The 12,788-nt window shown below is 37.3% G+C and overlaps 1 protein-coding gene across 1 annotated transcript; it reads right to left on the bottom strand.

Moving 5' to 3' along the window:
* Positions 1–393: 393 nt before the first annotated feature.
* Positions 394–6,278, bottom strand: snrpb (small nuclear ribonucleoprotein polypeptides B and B1). Its single transcript, XM_084128679.1, has 7 exons — positions 6,136–6,278; positions 5,037–5,188; positions 4,393–4,504; positions 3,377–3,529; positions 2,387–2,519; positions 2,055–2,180; positions 394–579 (listed from the first exon to the last, which is right to left on the bottom strand). Exons 1-7 carry the CDS (start codon positions 6,136–6,138, stop codon positions 542–544), a joined length of 717 nt encoding a protein of 238 aa, XP_083984805.1. The 5' UTR covers positions 6,139–6,278; the 3' UTR covers positions 394–541.
* Between the last annotated feature and the right edge of the window lie 6,510 nt (positions 6,279–12,788).

Raw genomic sequence — 12,788 nt, 5'->3', positions numbered from 1 at the left:
TGCCAGACCTTATATTACAACCTGACAGAAGACATGCATATTAAACAAACACTTTAAATCATATAGTGAATATCATATCAAAAATAACCCAGTATTTAAAGAAAGCTGAACTCTTCTTCAAATGTGTAACTATAGTTTTCTACTTTAACAGTTCTTGAATATTACACATCACTAAACTAAATATTAACTATGCATCATCCAAACATGCAATTGCATCGCTGTATATTCTCCAAGAAACCATATGCATAAATTAAACATTACGAGAACATGCCATTTAAGATGCATTATGAGTTTGTGATGCATTTCTATAATGCATGTTTAGTTGCATCAAGTAGTAAAAACCAGCTCATAGTTTATTGCACGTTTAATTGACATAAGAGAAAAACACAAGAGTCATATTAAAACATAACTGTCAAATTAGACACTTTATTATTTTAAAAAAAAGTAACAATACAAAAATCAAACTATACAAGAACTTGCAGCCAAACTTTCCTGTACAAGGAAAAGACGGATCTCAAACACGTTAGTCCAGCGCTGAGGTTTACGGTCTGGGAGGACGCATGCCTGGAGGAGGAGGACCTGGAGGAGAACCACAGTTACAATCACTGTAGAAACATGGTGACCTTTACAATAAGGTTCATTAGGTAATGCATTAACGAACATGAACTGACAATGAGCGGTTACACTATTTTAAGGTGTCATTGTTACAGTGTAATTATATATTTAAGGGATACTCCACTTTTTTTGGAAATAGGCTCATTTTACAACTCCCCCAGAGTTAAAGAGTTGAGTTTTACCGTTTTCGAATCCATTCAGCCGAACTCCGGGTCTGGCGGTACCACTTTTAGCATAGCTTAGCATAGATCATTGAATCGGACAGGACCATTAGCATCTCTCTCAAAAACATGACCAAAGAGTTTCGAGTTTTTTTTTTTTTTTTTTTCTAGGCTGATATGGCTAGGAACTATACTCTCATTCCTGCGTAATAATCAAGGAACTTTGCTGCCGTACCATGAGTCCAGCAGGTGTAATGATATGACGCAGCGCCTGAAAATAGTCGACCCTATAGTCTACCGAGCTGGGGACTATTTTCAGCCGCTGCGTCATATCATTACACCTGCTGGACTCATGGTACGGCAGCAAAGTTCCTTGATTATTACGCAGGAATGAGAGTATAGTTCCTAGCCATATCAGCCTAGAAAAAAAAAAAAAAAAAAAAACTCGAAACTCTTTGGTCATGTTTTTGAGAGAGATGCTAATGGTCCTGTCCGATTCAATGATCTATGCTAAGCTATGCTAAAAGTGGTACTGCCAGACCCGGAGTTCGGCTGAATGGATTCGAAAACGGTAAAACTCAACTCTTTAACTCTGGGGGAGTTGTAAAATGAGCCTATTTCCAAAAAAAGTGGAGTATCCCTTTAAGTGCTGAGTAATATTAAGCAACTACATGTACTTACTATAGGGTTAGGGTTTGTTTGAGTGTCAGTTGCATGCAATTATGCATCATTTACTGTTATTATGCAAGTACATATAACAAGGACACTAAAATAAAGTGTTACCCAATGAACAATACATTTGTTACAGTATTTATTCATTTTTGTAAGACAAATTGCTGTTCACGTTAGTTCTCAGTGCATTAATATGAACAAATACAACCTTTGATTTTAATAATGTATTAGTAAATGTTGAAACTAATATTAACTAAGATTAATAAGTGCTGTAGAAGTATTTTTCATGCTGGTTCATGTTAACTAGATTCAGATTGTTTTATTTAGTGCCATGTCAGCATTCAAAGCTATTTTCATGGCAAAAATTCAGCTATTCATGTTAATTAAAAAAAAAATCTTGTATAATATGACTTGCTGTTTTTGTTTGGTTTTTATTGTATTTGTATGATATTTGTATTTTTGTAATTTAATTTTTGCCATGAAAATAGTTTCGAACACATGAACACATGTGGTAGTTAACTAATGAACCTTATTGTAAAGTGTTACCAGAAATATTAACCATGCATTTCATTCAGATGCATGCGAGCTAATCTAAACCGGCTTTACCTCTCATTCCAGGTGGCGGCGGCCTCATGCCAGGAGGCGGCATTCCCATCGGAGCGCCGCGGCCGGGTGGCATTCCCATCGGGGGTCCCATGGGTGGCCTCATGCCTGGAGGAGGTCCCATCATCCCTGCGGAAGAGGCACGAGCACAAGGGTGAGCATTAACCATCACACAACCGGATGAGTGTTTGATGTACCGCCATGTGATTCTGAGCTCAGTGTAATCCTGCTTCCACATCATCGGTCTCAGAAGACATTTCTGTCGTCACAGCTGGCGAATCAGCACGGCCATCAGAAAGACACACCGTAACTGAGGAACACGGAGACGTTCTCACCTGGAGGAGGAGCTCCTCGGCCCATCGGCGGGGGGGGTCCGGCCCGGCCTGGAGGGTACTGGGTGGGAGCGCCGGCTATACTGGCACCAGCAGCGGCCGCCGCAACCGTGCCTCGACCCTGAGGGGTCATGACCTGAGACACACACACAGAGAGAGAGATGCAGTGTGTTATAAAGAGAAGGACAGCTGGGTTTCCGTGCAAATCTGGCACAAAATAGCAAAACCTATCAAATTATTATAAAAGGAAAATACATTTAAAGATCAATATTGTAATAAAATAACCCAGTGCTTCACACAGAGAAATGTAGCAAAAAAAAAAAAAAGTCTGTGGACTAAATTCTTAAATAAGAGATATTGTTTGTTAGTCATGTGTGTATAATGCATATTTAATGAAACCCATAAAAGAAATATATCTAAGGAAAAGAAAAAGTCATGCGTATATAATGCATATAAATGGGGAAAAAAATTGTTTATTTAGTGAAACACCCATATCGGATAAAAACCATTAAAAAAAAAAAGTAACCTAATTTATGTTATCAGTTAATAAAAACAAAGACATAAGACAGAAAAAAATATTACAAAAAACACACAATTTGTGATAAAATAATTTGTTTTAAGAGTTCTGACATGGTTTTATTGTATTGCCCAATTTCACTCAAATTTTTTGTATATTAGTGAATTTAATTCGTGAAATTAGAAATAGTCAAAAATCTGTGAAAAATGTGCACAACTGCCAACAGAACAAATAAAAAAGTTAACAGGGAAAAAATAAAAATGTACAACGAAATGATTAAATGCATCTTGAAATGCTGTAATTGATGTATACAAGTATAATACGCAAGTATAAGTAAAGCGTGCAATAGATCACTTAAGTAAAAAAAAAAAAATACCCCTTAAAATGAACTCACAAAAATGTAAATGCACACTGTGAAATAAACGGTAAACAAAGCAAATCAGGATAACTGAATGCATCTCAGATTATAGTGGTACCTGTTGTGACGGGCCGCCGACTCCTCTGACGGGTCCTGCGAGTCCAGCGGGAGCCTGTGCCATCGGTGCTCCGGCGGGAACACCTCGACCGGCCGCTCTGCCAACACCTGGACCTCCAGCCACTCCGGCCAGCGGCACGCGGGCGATGCCAGTCTGTCACACCACACAAACAACACGTCAATCTCTTCACTCACAACAAGCCAATCAAACGAGTCCGCATGCAGACTCCTGACGGAGCTCCGGTTCCTCGCCACTGTCGCCTTTTCACGTTTGTTGCCATCGGCTTGCGTAGTTGGGGACATTAAATTTAACATTTCATTTAATATTCAACCATATTATTGATCTGCCTGAATTGACACCATTAGATTTACGAACTGGACGATGACATCACGGTTTTCTCCAGAGTGGTTATCTGTATAAATTCAGGGTTCCCACTCCTCGGTTAACTTCAAATTCAAGGACTTTCCAGGTCCAATACCCTCAAACTCAAGGACATAATGTGGGGACACACTTCAAGTGAGAGCAAGGTTACATCGCGTTACCTTGTAAGATACATTGTTACAGTTTTGCACGCATGAACGTTATGGCAACGTACAACACAGTACCTCACGCAACATAACACAAATGCGGTAACTAGCGTAAATCAAGCATGCTAGTGCGCATAGGCCTCGAAGTGTTGACGAAATGACATTAGCGGACCGGAGGGAATAATATGGAATTTAAAGTTTTAAAATTAATATAAATTCAAGCACTTGTTTCTATGCATGTTTATTTTCAAAAACTTTCCAGGGTCTTAATCTTTTTCAGATGCACAGACTTTCAAGCACCCGTGGGAACCCTGTAAATTAATAACTTTTTACAACAAAATGAAACATCACTGAACTTAAAGCTGGACTGTGACGCCATTTTCTTCTCGAAACAAACTTTGTTGCATTATTTTCCTGTTATCTCTGTAAAACTGCTTTGAAAATCTGTATTGTAAAAAGCGCTATATAAATAAATGTGACTCGACTCACGTCTTTAGGAGGAGGTCCTTCCACAGTCATGGACACGAGATTCTCTCCTCGGAGCAAAACCAGACCCAACACCCTCTTCTCCTCTCGCTCCGGCTGCTTGGAGTTCTTGGGTCTGTGAAGGACATGGATTGATAAACGTGACCCTGGATCACAGAACCAGTCTCGAGTCGCACGGGTATATTTGTGCAACAATACATTGTACGGGTCAAAATTATCGATTTGTCTTTTATGCCAAAAATCATCAGGATATTAAGGAAAGATCATGTTCCATGAAGATATTTTGTACATTTCCTACCGTAAATATATAAAACATGTATTTGTGTGAGTGAATGCAGCACAATCATGAACATAAATGCACAACTTTAAAGGAGATTCTCAATGTCTCGATTTTTTTGCACCCTCAAGATTCCAGATTTTCAAGTCGTATCTCAGCCAAATATTGTCCTATCATAAACCATACGTCAATGTAAAGCTTATTTATTCAGCTTTCATGTGATGAATAAATCTTAATTTCAAAAAAATTGGCCCATGTGACTGGATTTGTCATCCAAGAGTCACAAATACTGATATAATGAATTTTCATAAGTTACAGGACAATTTTCATTTTTGGGTGAAATAACCCTTAAAGTTTCACAAGGACTCACTTGATCTTCCTGAACTCGTCACAGTCGCACAGGATCAGGTTCATGTGTTTGTCGAACGCTTTGAACGTGCCGATGAAGATTCGCCCGTCCTGCAGGATACAGCGCATCCGAAAGTCGATGTGCTGCAACATCTTACTGCTCTTGCCGACCGTCTGAAACACAATAACGAGAAAAGAGTTCAAGTTAGAGATGCGTCATATGAACATCATCAGCTGATACTACTGATTGTCTGTATTAGCAGATATTGCCAGCAAAGAACATATTACAACCTTTTTTATTACAAATTAAAGAAAACTATCAATAATTTGTTCACTCCATTGTGTTTTAGTGTCTGATTTACAATTATAGAGCTAATATGAATGCCTAAAGCATTGATATCATAAAAATAGCATTATCAAATACCGAAATAATCGTTGCAAAATAGAAAAGCAAAATAAAAGTCTTCTTCCGTCTAGCGTCACTAACTGGAGGAGAGGACATGAAAACGTAAACATACACCAATAAAGCTTCAAAAAGAGTGCTGCAAAACACAAGTCACTAAACTGAATAAAAAATTATAATAATGTGAGTGCCTAAGCATTGAAAAGCGTTTATAACAAAAACTATTGGCGGTTTGGGCAAAATAAGAGTCTACTTCCGGTTAGAGCTGCACAACTGACTTGAGCAGAGGACATGAAAACGTAAACAATACACTTATACAGCTAAAAGAAGGTGCTGCAAAACTTAATTCGTAAAAATGCATCAAAACTTATATAATAATGTTCGATTAAATGATTTAAATCGAAGCCTTGCGCTAGAGTTCGGCTGCGAGAGCACACAAACGGCGCTCATTCATTCGCCTGCCTGAATTTTAGAGAACTATTTCTGTATTTTATTATACAAACATTTCAGGAATAAACTACCGTAAATAATGTGCTTTATATCACATATGTAGTGTTTCCGGCTGCTTTTTTCTTAGAACACTACAAGCAGTTTCGCACTACGTATCAACAACGTATTGGAAACTCAAGACATTTTTATTCAAAATCCTAACTAATCAATAGAAATATTAAGATAATTGATTAATCACACACTAATAAGCTAAACAATGAAGTCTTACCATGGTTGCTGTTAGGATGGCTCCGATTAATATCGGATTCTGCCAAACAAGGTTTAAAAATTGACCCGCGAAGCGCCGCTGAGTCCTTTAATGGAGGCGAAGCGGAAGAGAGTGCGACCGGAGAAGAGTCCGACCGGAAACACGATCTAACAGTCCCTTCTTCCTGTTTGTTATTTTTACGATAAAGCGTCTTCAAAAATGTCTAAAAATAAAGGAACAGTAGTATACAAAATATGACACAATAAGGAAATAAAAATAACAATATAATTGAATTTATCCTAATTTAAAAACTTTTATTTAGATTTCTTTTATTTAGTTCATGACTGTAGTAGGCTAAGGTTTATTATATTAATTAAATTGTTTCATCTTTCTTCAAAATTAACAAGGTGAATTGCCCACAACAGAACACAGAATATAGTTGTGATACAGCTGGAGCCAGTGTTACAAACCATTTTTATATACAGCATATATATATTATTTTAATTATACTACAGGGCCGTTGAATGCTTGAATCTGATTGGTTGACGAACGTTCTAAGGTGTGCAATTATTTTCAGGGTAACGCACGGCTAAAGTAGTTCCAGGCAGGTCTTGACCGCATTACAGTTCCATATCCCTTCGCGTAGTAGAACAAACATGCGCTTGATCATGTGACTGTAAAAATGAAATGTTTTTAGTCCTCATCTAGCAGCTTTGGTGGTTGCCAAAAATGTACATTGTTTGAGGTATTACAGGATGACATATTGATGCATGCAGGGTTTGAAATGAACTTTTTTACTACATTTTTAAGTTACCGGCCATTTAGAACTTCTACTAGCCAAAAAAAAAAAATTAATAAAAAAAAAAAAGCAAATGAACCAGATTATCTACGTCACAGCTTTATAGTTATTTATTTATTTAACAACATATATATATTATATAATATAATAATTTTGTGATCAAATGTCTTTTTACTGTTTTTCATTGTGAATTATATGGCAATGCATTGCTTTTACGCATAAACCGTTGTCGTGGAGATTTTAAACTGTATATTAAACTAACCATGTTTATAACATCTAACCTTATTTAACATCTAACAATGGAATAGGATGTACTACGAAACCAATGGAAAACTTGTGTCTTTGACTGTGTGCGTATGTATGTAAAAATAACTTAGTTTTGGGAAATGAAACTAGACAGTCTGTTAGAATCTTGTGATTACAGATGAAGTCACCGCAAGATCAGAGTTTGCTTTACCTAGTAACAGAGGGGTTTGCATATGAAGAACCAATCAAATAGTGGGGAAATTATGTAATGCAGCCTGACATTATGTCATACCTCTATACTATAAAAACTGTTGTATATGTGTTTTACGGTGGGATTCTCAATGGAATTTGCAAGAGATCCTCCGGCCTTGATTCTTCTTGGGAGAGTTCTCTGAGAACTGCTCGAAGACTCTCCCGGCCGTTATTAAAGCATTTAGAGGACATTTGCTGAAAGTCTGTCTGTTCATTTCTGCTGCGCAGCAGGTCAGTTTAGGGAATCAAGTAAGTTAGAGTAAGAAACTCGGCCAGATGTCGACTGAAGACGCAAGAGCTGGAGTATAAAGGTTATTAAGTGTCGATTGTAGACGCTCTGTGTCGATGAGTAGACGCAACAGTTTTATTATTTATTAAGTGTCGATTAGTAGACGCTCTGTGTCGACAGTAGACGCAACAGTTTTATTTCAGATAGTCAGGATAAAGAAAATTCCTTTACACCTGTGACCTAATTTCTGTAAGATCTAAATTTTCCGCGGTTTGAATTTTAGAAAACTGAATTTGAAGTTCTGAATTTCTTCTTCATCTTGAAACCTTGAATCTGTATTTTTTAAAACTGAATATTTGCAGTCTAAGAATTCAGATTAAAAAAAATAGCTGTTTGAAAATGCATGTCTAAAAAAATCAGCCATAAATACATTTCAATTCGTTAAATTTCAAATGTTCAATATTCGTTCAAAGAAATCAAATTCAGAACTATTTAAAATGACACATAAAATTCAAATTTGTTAGATTACACTTGTAAATAATTCAAATTTACACAATTCAAATTCAGATCATATTGTCATATTATAAGCTCCATTGTGTTACATTTAGCAATAACACTTCAAAAGAATTATATTTGAAACTAGACTTCTTAGTAATTCTAAAAATATTACTATAAATTACAGCAACACCTCCCCCTTTGCCTTTCAGACGAGGTTCATGTTTATAACAGTAATCTTGCGGGGTGGACTCATTTAAAGTTATGTAATCATTTGGTTTTAGCCAGGTTTCTGTCAAACACAGCACATCAAATTATAGTCTGTAATCATATCATTAACAATAAGTGCTTTTGAAGTAAGGGATCGAATATTCAGCAACCCAAGCTTAATCATTTGCTCATTGTATTATATCTGTTTTTTATTTGTTGAATAATTAAATTTTTACCCTTATATGGGTTTGGAAGTTTTTTGTATGTCCTAATTCGGGGAACAGACACAGTCTCTATATGATGATATTTAGGTTAAAGAGGCTCTATGTGATGGGATTTATCTGACCTTGGTGACGTGAGACAGCTAGCAGGCGGTCTGGCCCCCTTCCTGTTCGCTGGAGTGATGAGATACTATGTGTTCACTCATTGGCTGGTTGTGGTGTCCGCAAAATAATATAGAATTCATAGACAATTGAAAAAGTTTTTGGGGCAGACCTGACCTGTTGAAAAGAGATGGTATTTATCCCTCCTGGGATGGTGCTGCTCTTCTCTCTTGTAATATGGCACATAGTCTTAGAGCTCAAACATGACAATCTGGGGCTCAGGTCAGGAAGCAGACAGACTGGCTAAACCGACCATCTGCTAGCTGTCTCACGTCACCAAGGTCAGATAAATCCCATCACATAGAGCCTCTTTCACATTATTAATAATCTTCCTAATCAGTTTCTTAGAAGAACTCGATATTGCGACAGAAACTTTTAACTCTCTCTTTTCCAGCACTTTAGACACAGTTGCTCCGTTGTGCTTAACCCCCTGAGGTCGGCAAACACGCAGGCGCGTTTTGCTGGATTTTCTTCACATTGTAGCACAATAAACTTAAATTACTCCGTCATTTGTGGTCACACAGAAAAAAGAAATATGAAAAAAGAATCTGTGATATTTCTACTTTTGTATGTGTCCACTTACAATCAGATCAAAACATTGTGCTTTTGTAAAAATAAACAGGGTGTGTTTTCTGCCTCTCCGTCGCGGTGAACTTTTTTTTCTTGAGCACGTCTATAAACTGAAACAAAACTCAGCGAATACTTGTCACACATTTATGAGCCATACATTTAAGTGTGTACTTTTAAATGATCGGATTCAACCGAAGTGAATCAATCAAATTAACTTTAGCTGGAAAATAACTTTATTCAAGAACTGCTATAAAGCCAAAACAATCTCTGTTACTTTAAACTATCCTTGTATCTCTGTAAAGCCGCTTTGGAACAATCTACATTGTTAAAAGCGCTATATAAATACTGATTCAGGCAAATTATCAGTGCTGGTACTACTCGACCTCAGTGCTGCATTTGACACTGTCGATCATAACATACTTCTTGACAGGCTGGAAAACTGGGTGGGGCTTTCTGGGATAGTCCTAAAATGGTTCAGGTCATACTTAGATGGGAGAGGTTATTATGTGAGTATAGGAGACCATAAGTCTGAGTGGACATCCATGACATGCGGAGTCCCTCAAGGCTCAATTCTTGCGCCACTCCTGTTCAACCTGTATATGCTCCCAATGAGCCAAATAATGAGAAAGAACCAAATTGCTTACCACACCTATGCAGACGACACACAGATTTACTTAGCCCTATCGCCTAACGATTACAGCCCCATTGACTCCCTGTGCCAATGCATTGATGAAGTAAACAGTTGGATGTGTCAAAATTGTCTTCAGTTAAACAAAGACAAAACTGAAGTCATTGCATTTGGAAACAAAGATGAAGTTCTCAAGGTGAATGCATACCTTCACTCTAGGGGTCAATCAACTAAACATCAAGTCAGGAATCTTGGTGTGACACTAGAGTCAGACCTTAGTTTCAGTAGTCATGTCAAAGCAATAACTAAATCAGCATACTATCATCTGAAAAATATTGCAAGAATTAGATGCTTTGTTTCCAGACAAGACTTAGAGAAACTTGTGCATGCTTTCATCACCAGCAGTGTGGATTATTAACGGACTCCTCACTGGCCTTCCCAAAAAGACCATAAGACAGTGTCAGCTCATACAGAACGCTGCCGCCAGGATTCTGAGCAGAACCAGAAAATATGAACATATCACACCAGTCCTCAGGTCTTTACACTGGCTCCCAGTTAAATTTAGGATTGATTTTAAAGTATTATTACTGGTATATAAATCATTCAATGGCCTAGGACCTCAATATATTGCAGATATTCTCACTGAATATAAACCCAACAGATCACTCAGATCATTAGGATCATATCAGCTAGAAATACCAAGGGTTCACTCTAAGCATGGCGAGTCCGCTTTTAGCTATTGTGCCAGCCGCAGCTGGAACCAGCTTCCAGAGGAGATCAGACGTGCTCCTACAGTAGTCACATTCAAATCCAGACTCAAAACACTTCTGTTTAGCTATGCATTTACTGAATGAGCACTGTGCCACTGTTCGTCCGACTGTTTGTACTGTACTGTATTTTATTTTATTTTTCTAAACTGTTTTAATTATTCTTATTTATTTTTATTATTTGTATTTCTTCTATGTAAAGCACTTTGAATTGCCATTGTGTATGAAATGTGCTATATAAATAAACTTGCCCTGCCTTGCCTAAATGAAGATGACTTGACTTGACTGGACTGAAAAGGAACATAGTTGTGAGGATACCGCCTTGTCTAGTATCTTTGACAGAAAAGGAAGATTCGAGATCGGCCTGTAATTGACTAATTCTGTACGATCAAATTGCGTATTTTAACAAACAGTTTAATCATAGCCAGCTAAATAAGTTTTTGGTACGTATCCTAATGACAAAGATGAATTAATGATATTGAGAAGAGGATCTATGACCTCTGGAAGCATCTCTTTCAGTAGCTTAGTCGGTATAGGGTCTAACATACATGTTGTCGATTTAGATGATTTAACGAGTTTGACGAATTCTTCCCCTCCTGTAGCAATGAATGAATCGAATTTTTCCTTAGGGACTCTACAATGCTCTGCCTGATGCGATACTGTAGTAGACGGTCGCATAGTTATAATTTTGTCCCTGATATTATCAATCTTATAAGTGAAGAAGTTCATAAAGTCATTACTGCTGTGCTGCTTGGAAACTTCTGGGCTTGAAGCTTTATTTTTCGTTTTTAGTTTAGCCACTGTTTCAAATAAATACCTAGGCTTTTGTTTATTTTCTTCTAATAGGGTTGAAAAATAAGCAGATCTAGCAGCTTTTAAGGCCTCTCTGTATGCAGTCGAGCTCTCTTTCCATGAAATGCGAAATACCTCTAGTTTTGTTTTCTTCCAGTTTGCGCTCCATTTTTCTGGCTGCTCTCTTAAGGGCCTTTTTTTTTACAGATTTTACAGATACTAGACATGTGACTTTCAAATGAAAGACTGGTATCAAAAAGCACACCCAGGTTCATAACCGACGACGAAGACTTGACAGAGCAGCCATCAAGTGTTAGACAGTATTCTGGATTATTACTTGAGGACGTTTTTTGTCCAATAATCAGAATCTCAGTTTTTTCAGAATTAAGTAGTAGGAAATTACTAGTCATCCAATTTTTTATATCAGCTATACATTCCGTTAATTTTGTGAATTGGTAAGTTTCGTCAGGGCGTGAAGAAATATAGAGCCGAGTATCGTCAGCATAACAGTGAAAGCTAATTCCATGCTTCCTAATGATATCTCCCAAGGGTAGCATGTACAGAGTGAACAGCAGCGGTCCTAGTACTGAGCCTTGTGGTACGCCATACTGAACTTGCAATCGATAAGACATCTCTTCATTTACTGCTACAAACTGATAACGGTCAGATAAGTATGATTTAAACCATGCTAATGTGATTCCACTAATGCCAACATAATTTTCGAGTCTATTTAAAAGAATGTTGTGGTCAATAGTATGAAATGCAGCACTAAGATCGAGTAACACTAAAAGAGAGATACAACCACGATCGGATGATAAGAGCAAATCATTTGTAACTCTAATGAGAGCAGTCTCAGTACTATGGTACAGTCTAAATCCTGAGACTGGAAATCCTCGCAGATATCATTTCTTTCTAAAAGCTGGTATTGCCTAGCCCAATTTACCTTTCGGCCAGTTGATAATACCTAGAATACCAAAATCGACTGCTGGTGGTAGATCCTTTTCCTATTTAGCACCAAAACTCTGGAACAGCTCTGTCAGTTCAAAGCTAGACTTAAAAACACATCTCTTTGAGCTAGCATACACATAACACATTACAGACTTCTATAGTTCAATGTTAATTCAATTCAATTCAAATTTATTTGTATAGCGCTTTTCACAATACATATTGTTTCAAAGCAGCTTTACAGAAAGTGCATTTCAGAAATGTACATAGAAAAATACAGTTAGTTAATCATGTATTAATTTAGGGCATAAACATATCGCCAGCGTCGAGTCGTCTCTTCACAGGCGTCGAGTCGTCT

The sequence above is a fragment of the Abramis brama genome, assembly GCF_963993115.1.
Source record: "Abramis brama genome assembly, chromosome: 11".
Taxonomy (NCBI): domain Eukaryota; kingdom Metazoa; phylum Chordata; class Actinopteri; order Cypriniformes; family Leuciscidae; genus Abramis; species Abramis brama.
This window is presented reverse-complemented; position numbering and strand designations above follow the sequence as displayed.

Excerpts from the sequence above, each read along its gene's own strand:
- snrpb (XM_084128679.1), bottom strand. Across the intron at positions 2,520-3,376 it reads TCGGCGGCCCGTCACAACAG|GTCATGACCCCTCAGGGTCG; the intron begins GTACCACTATAA and ends TGTGTGTCTCAG. Across the intron at positions 580-2,054 it reads GCCGCCACCTGGAATGAGAG|GTCCTCCTCCTCCAGGCATG; the intron begins GTAAAGCCGGTT and ends GTTCTCCTCCAG.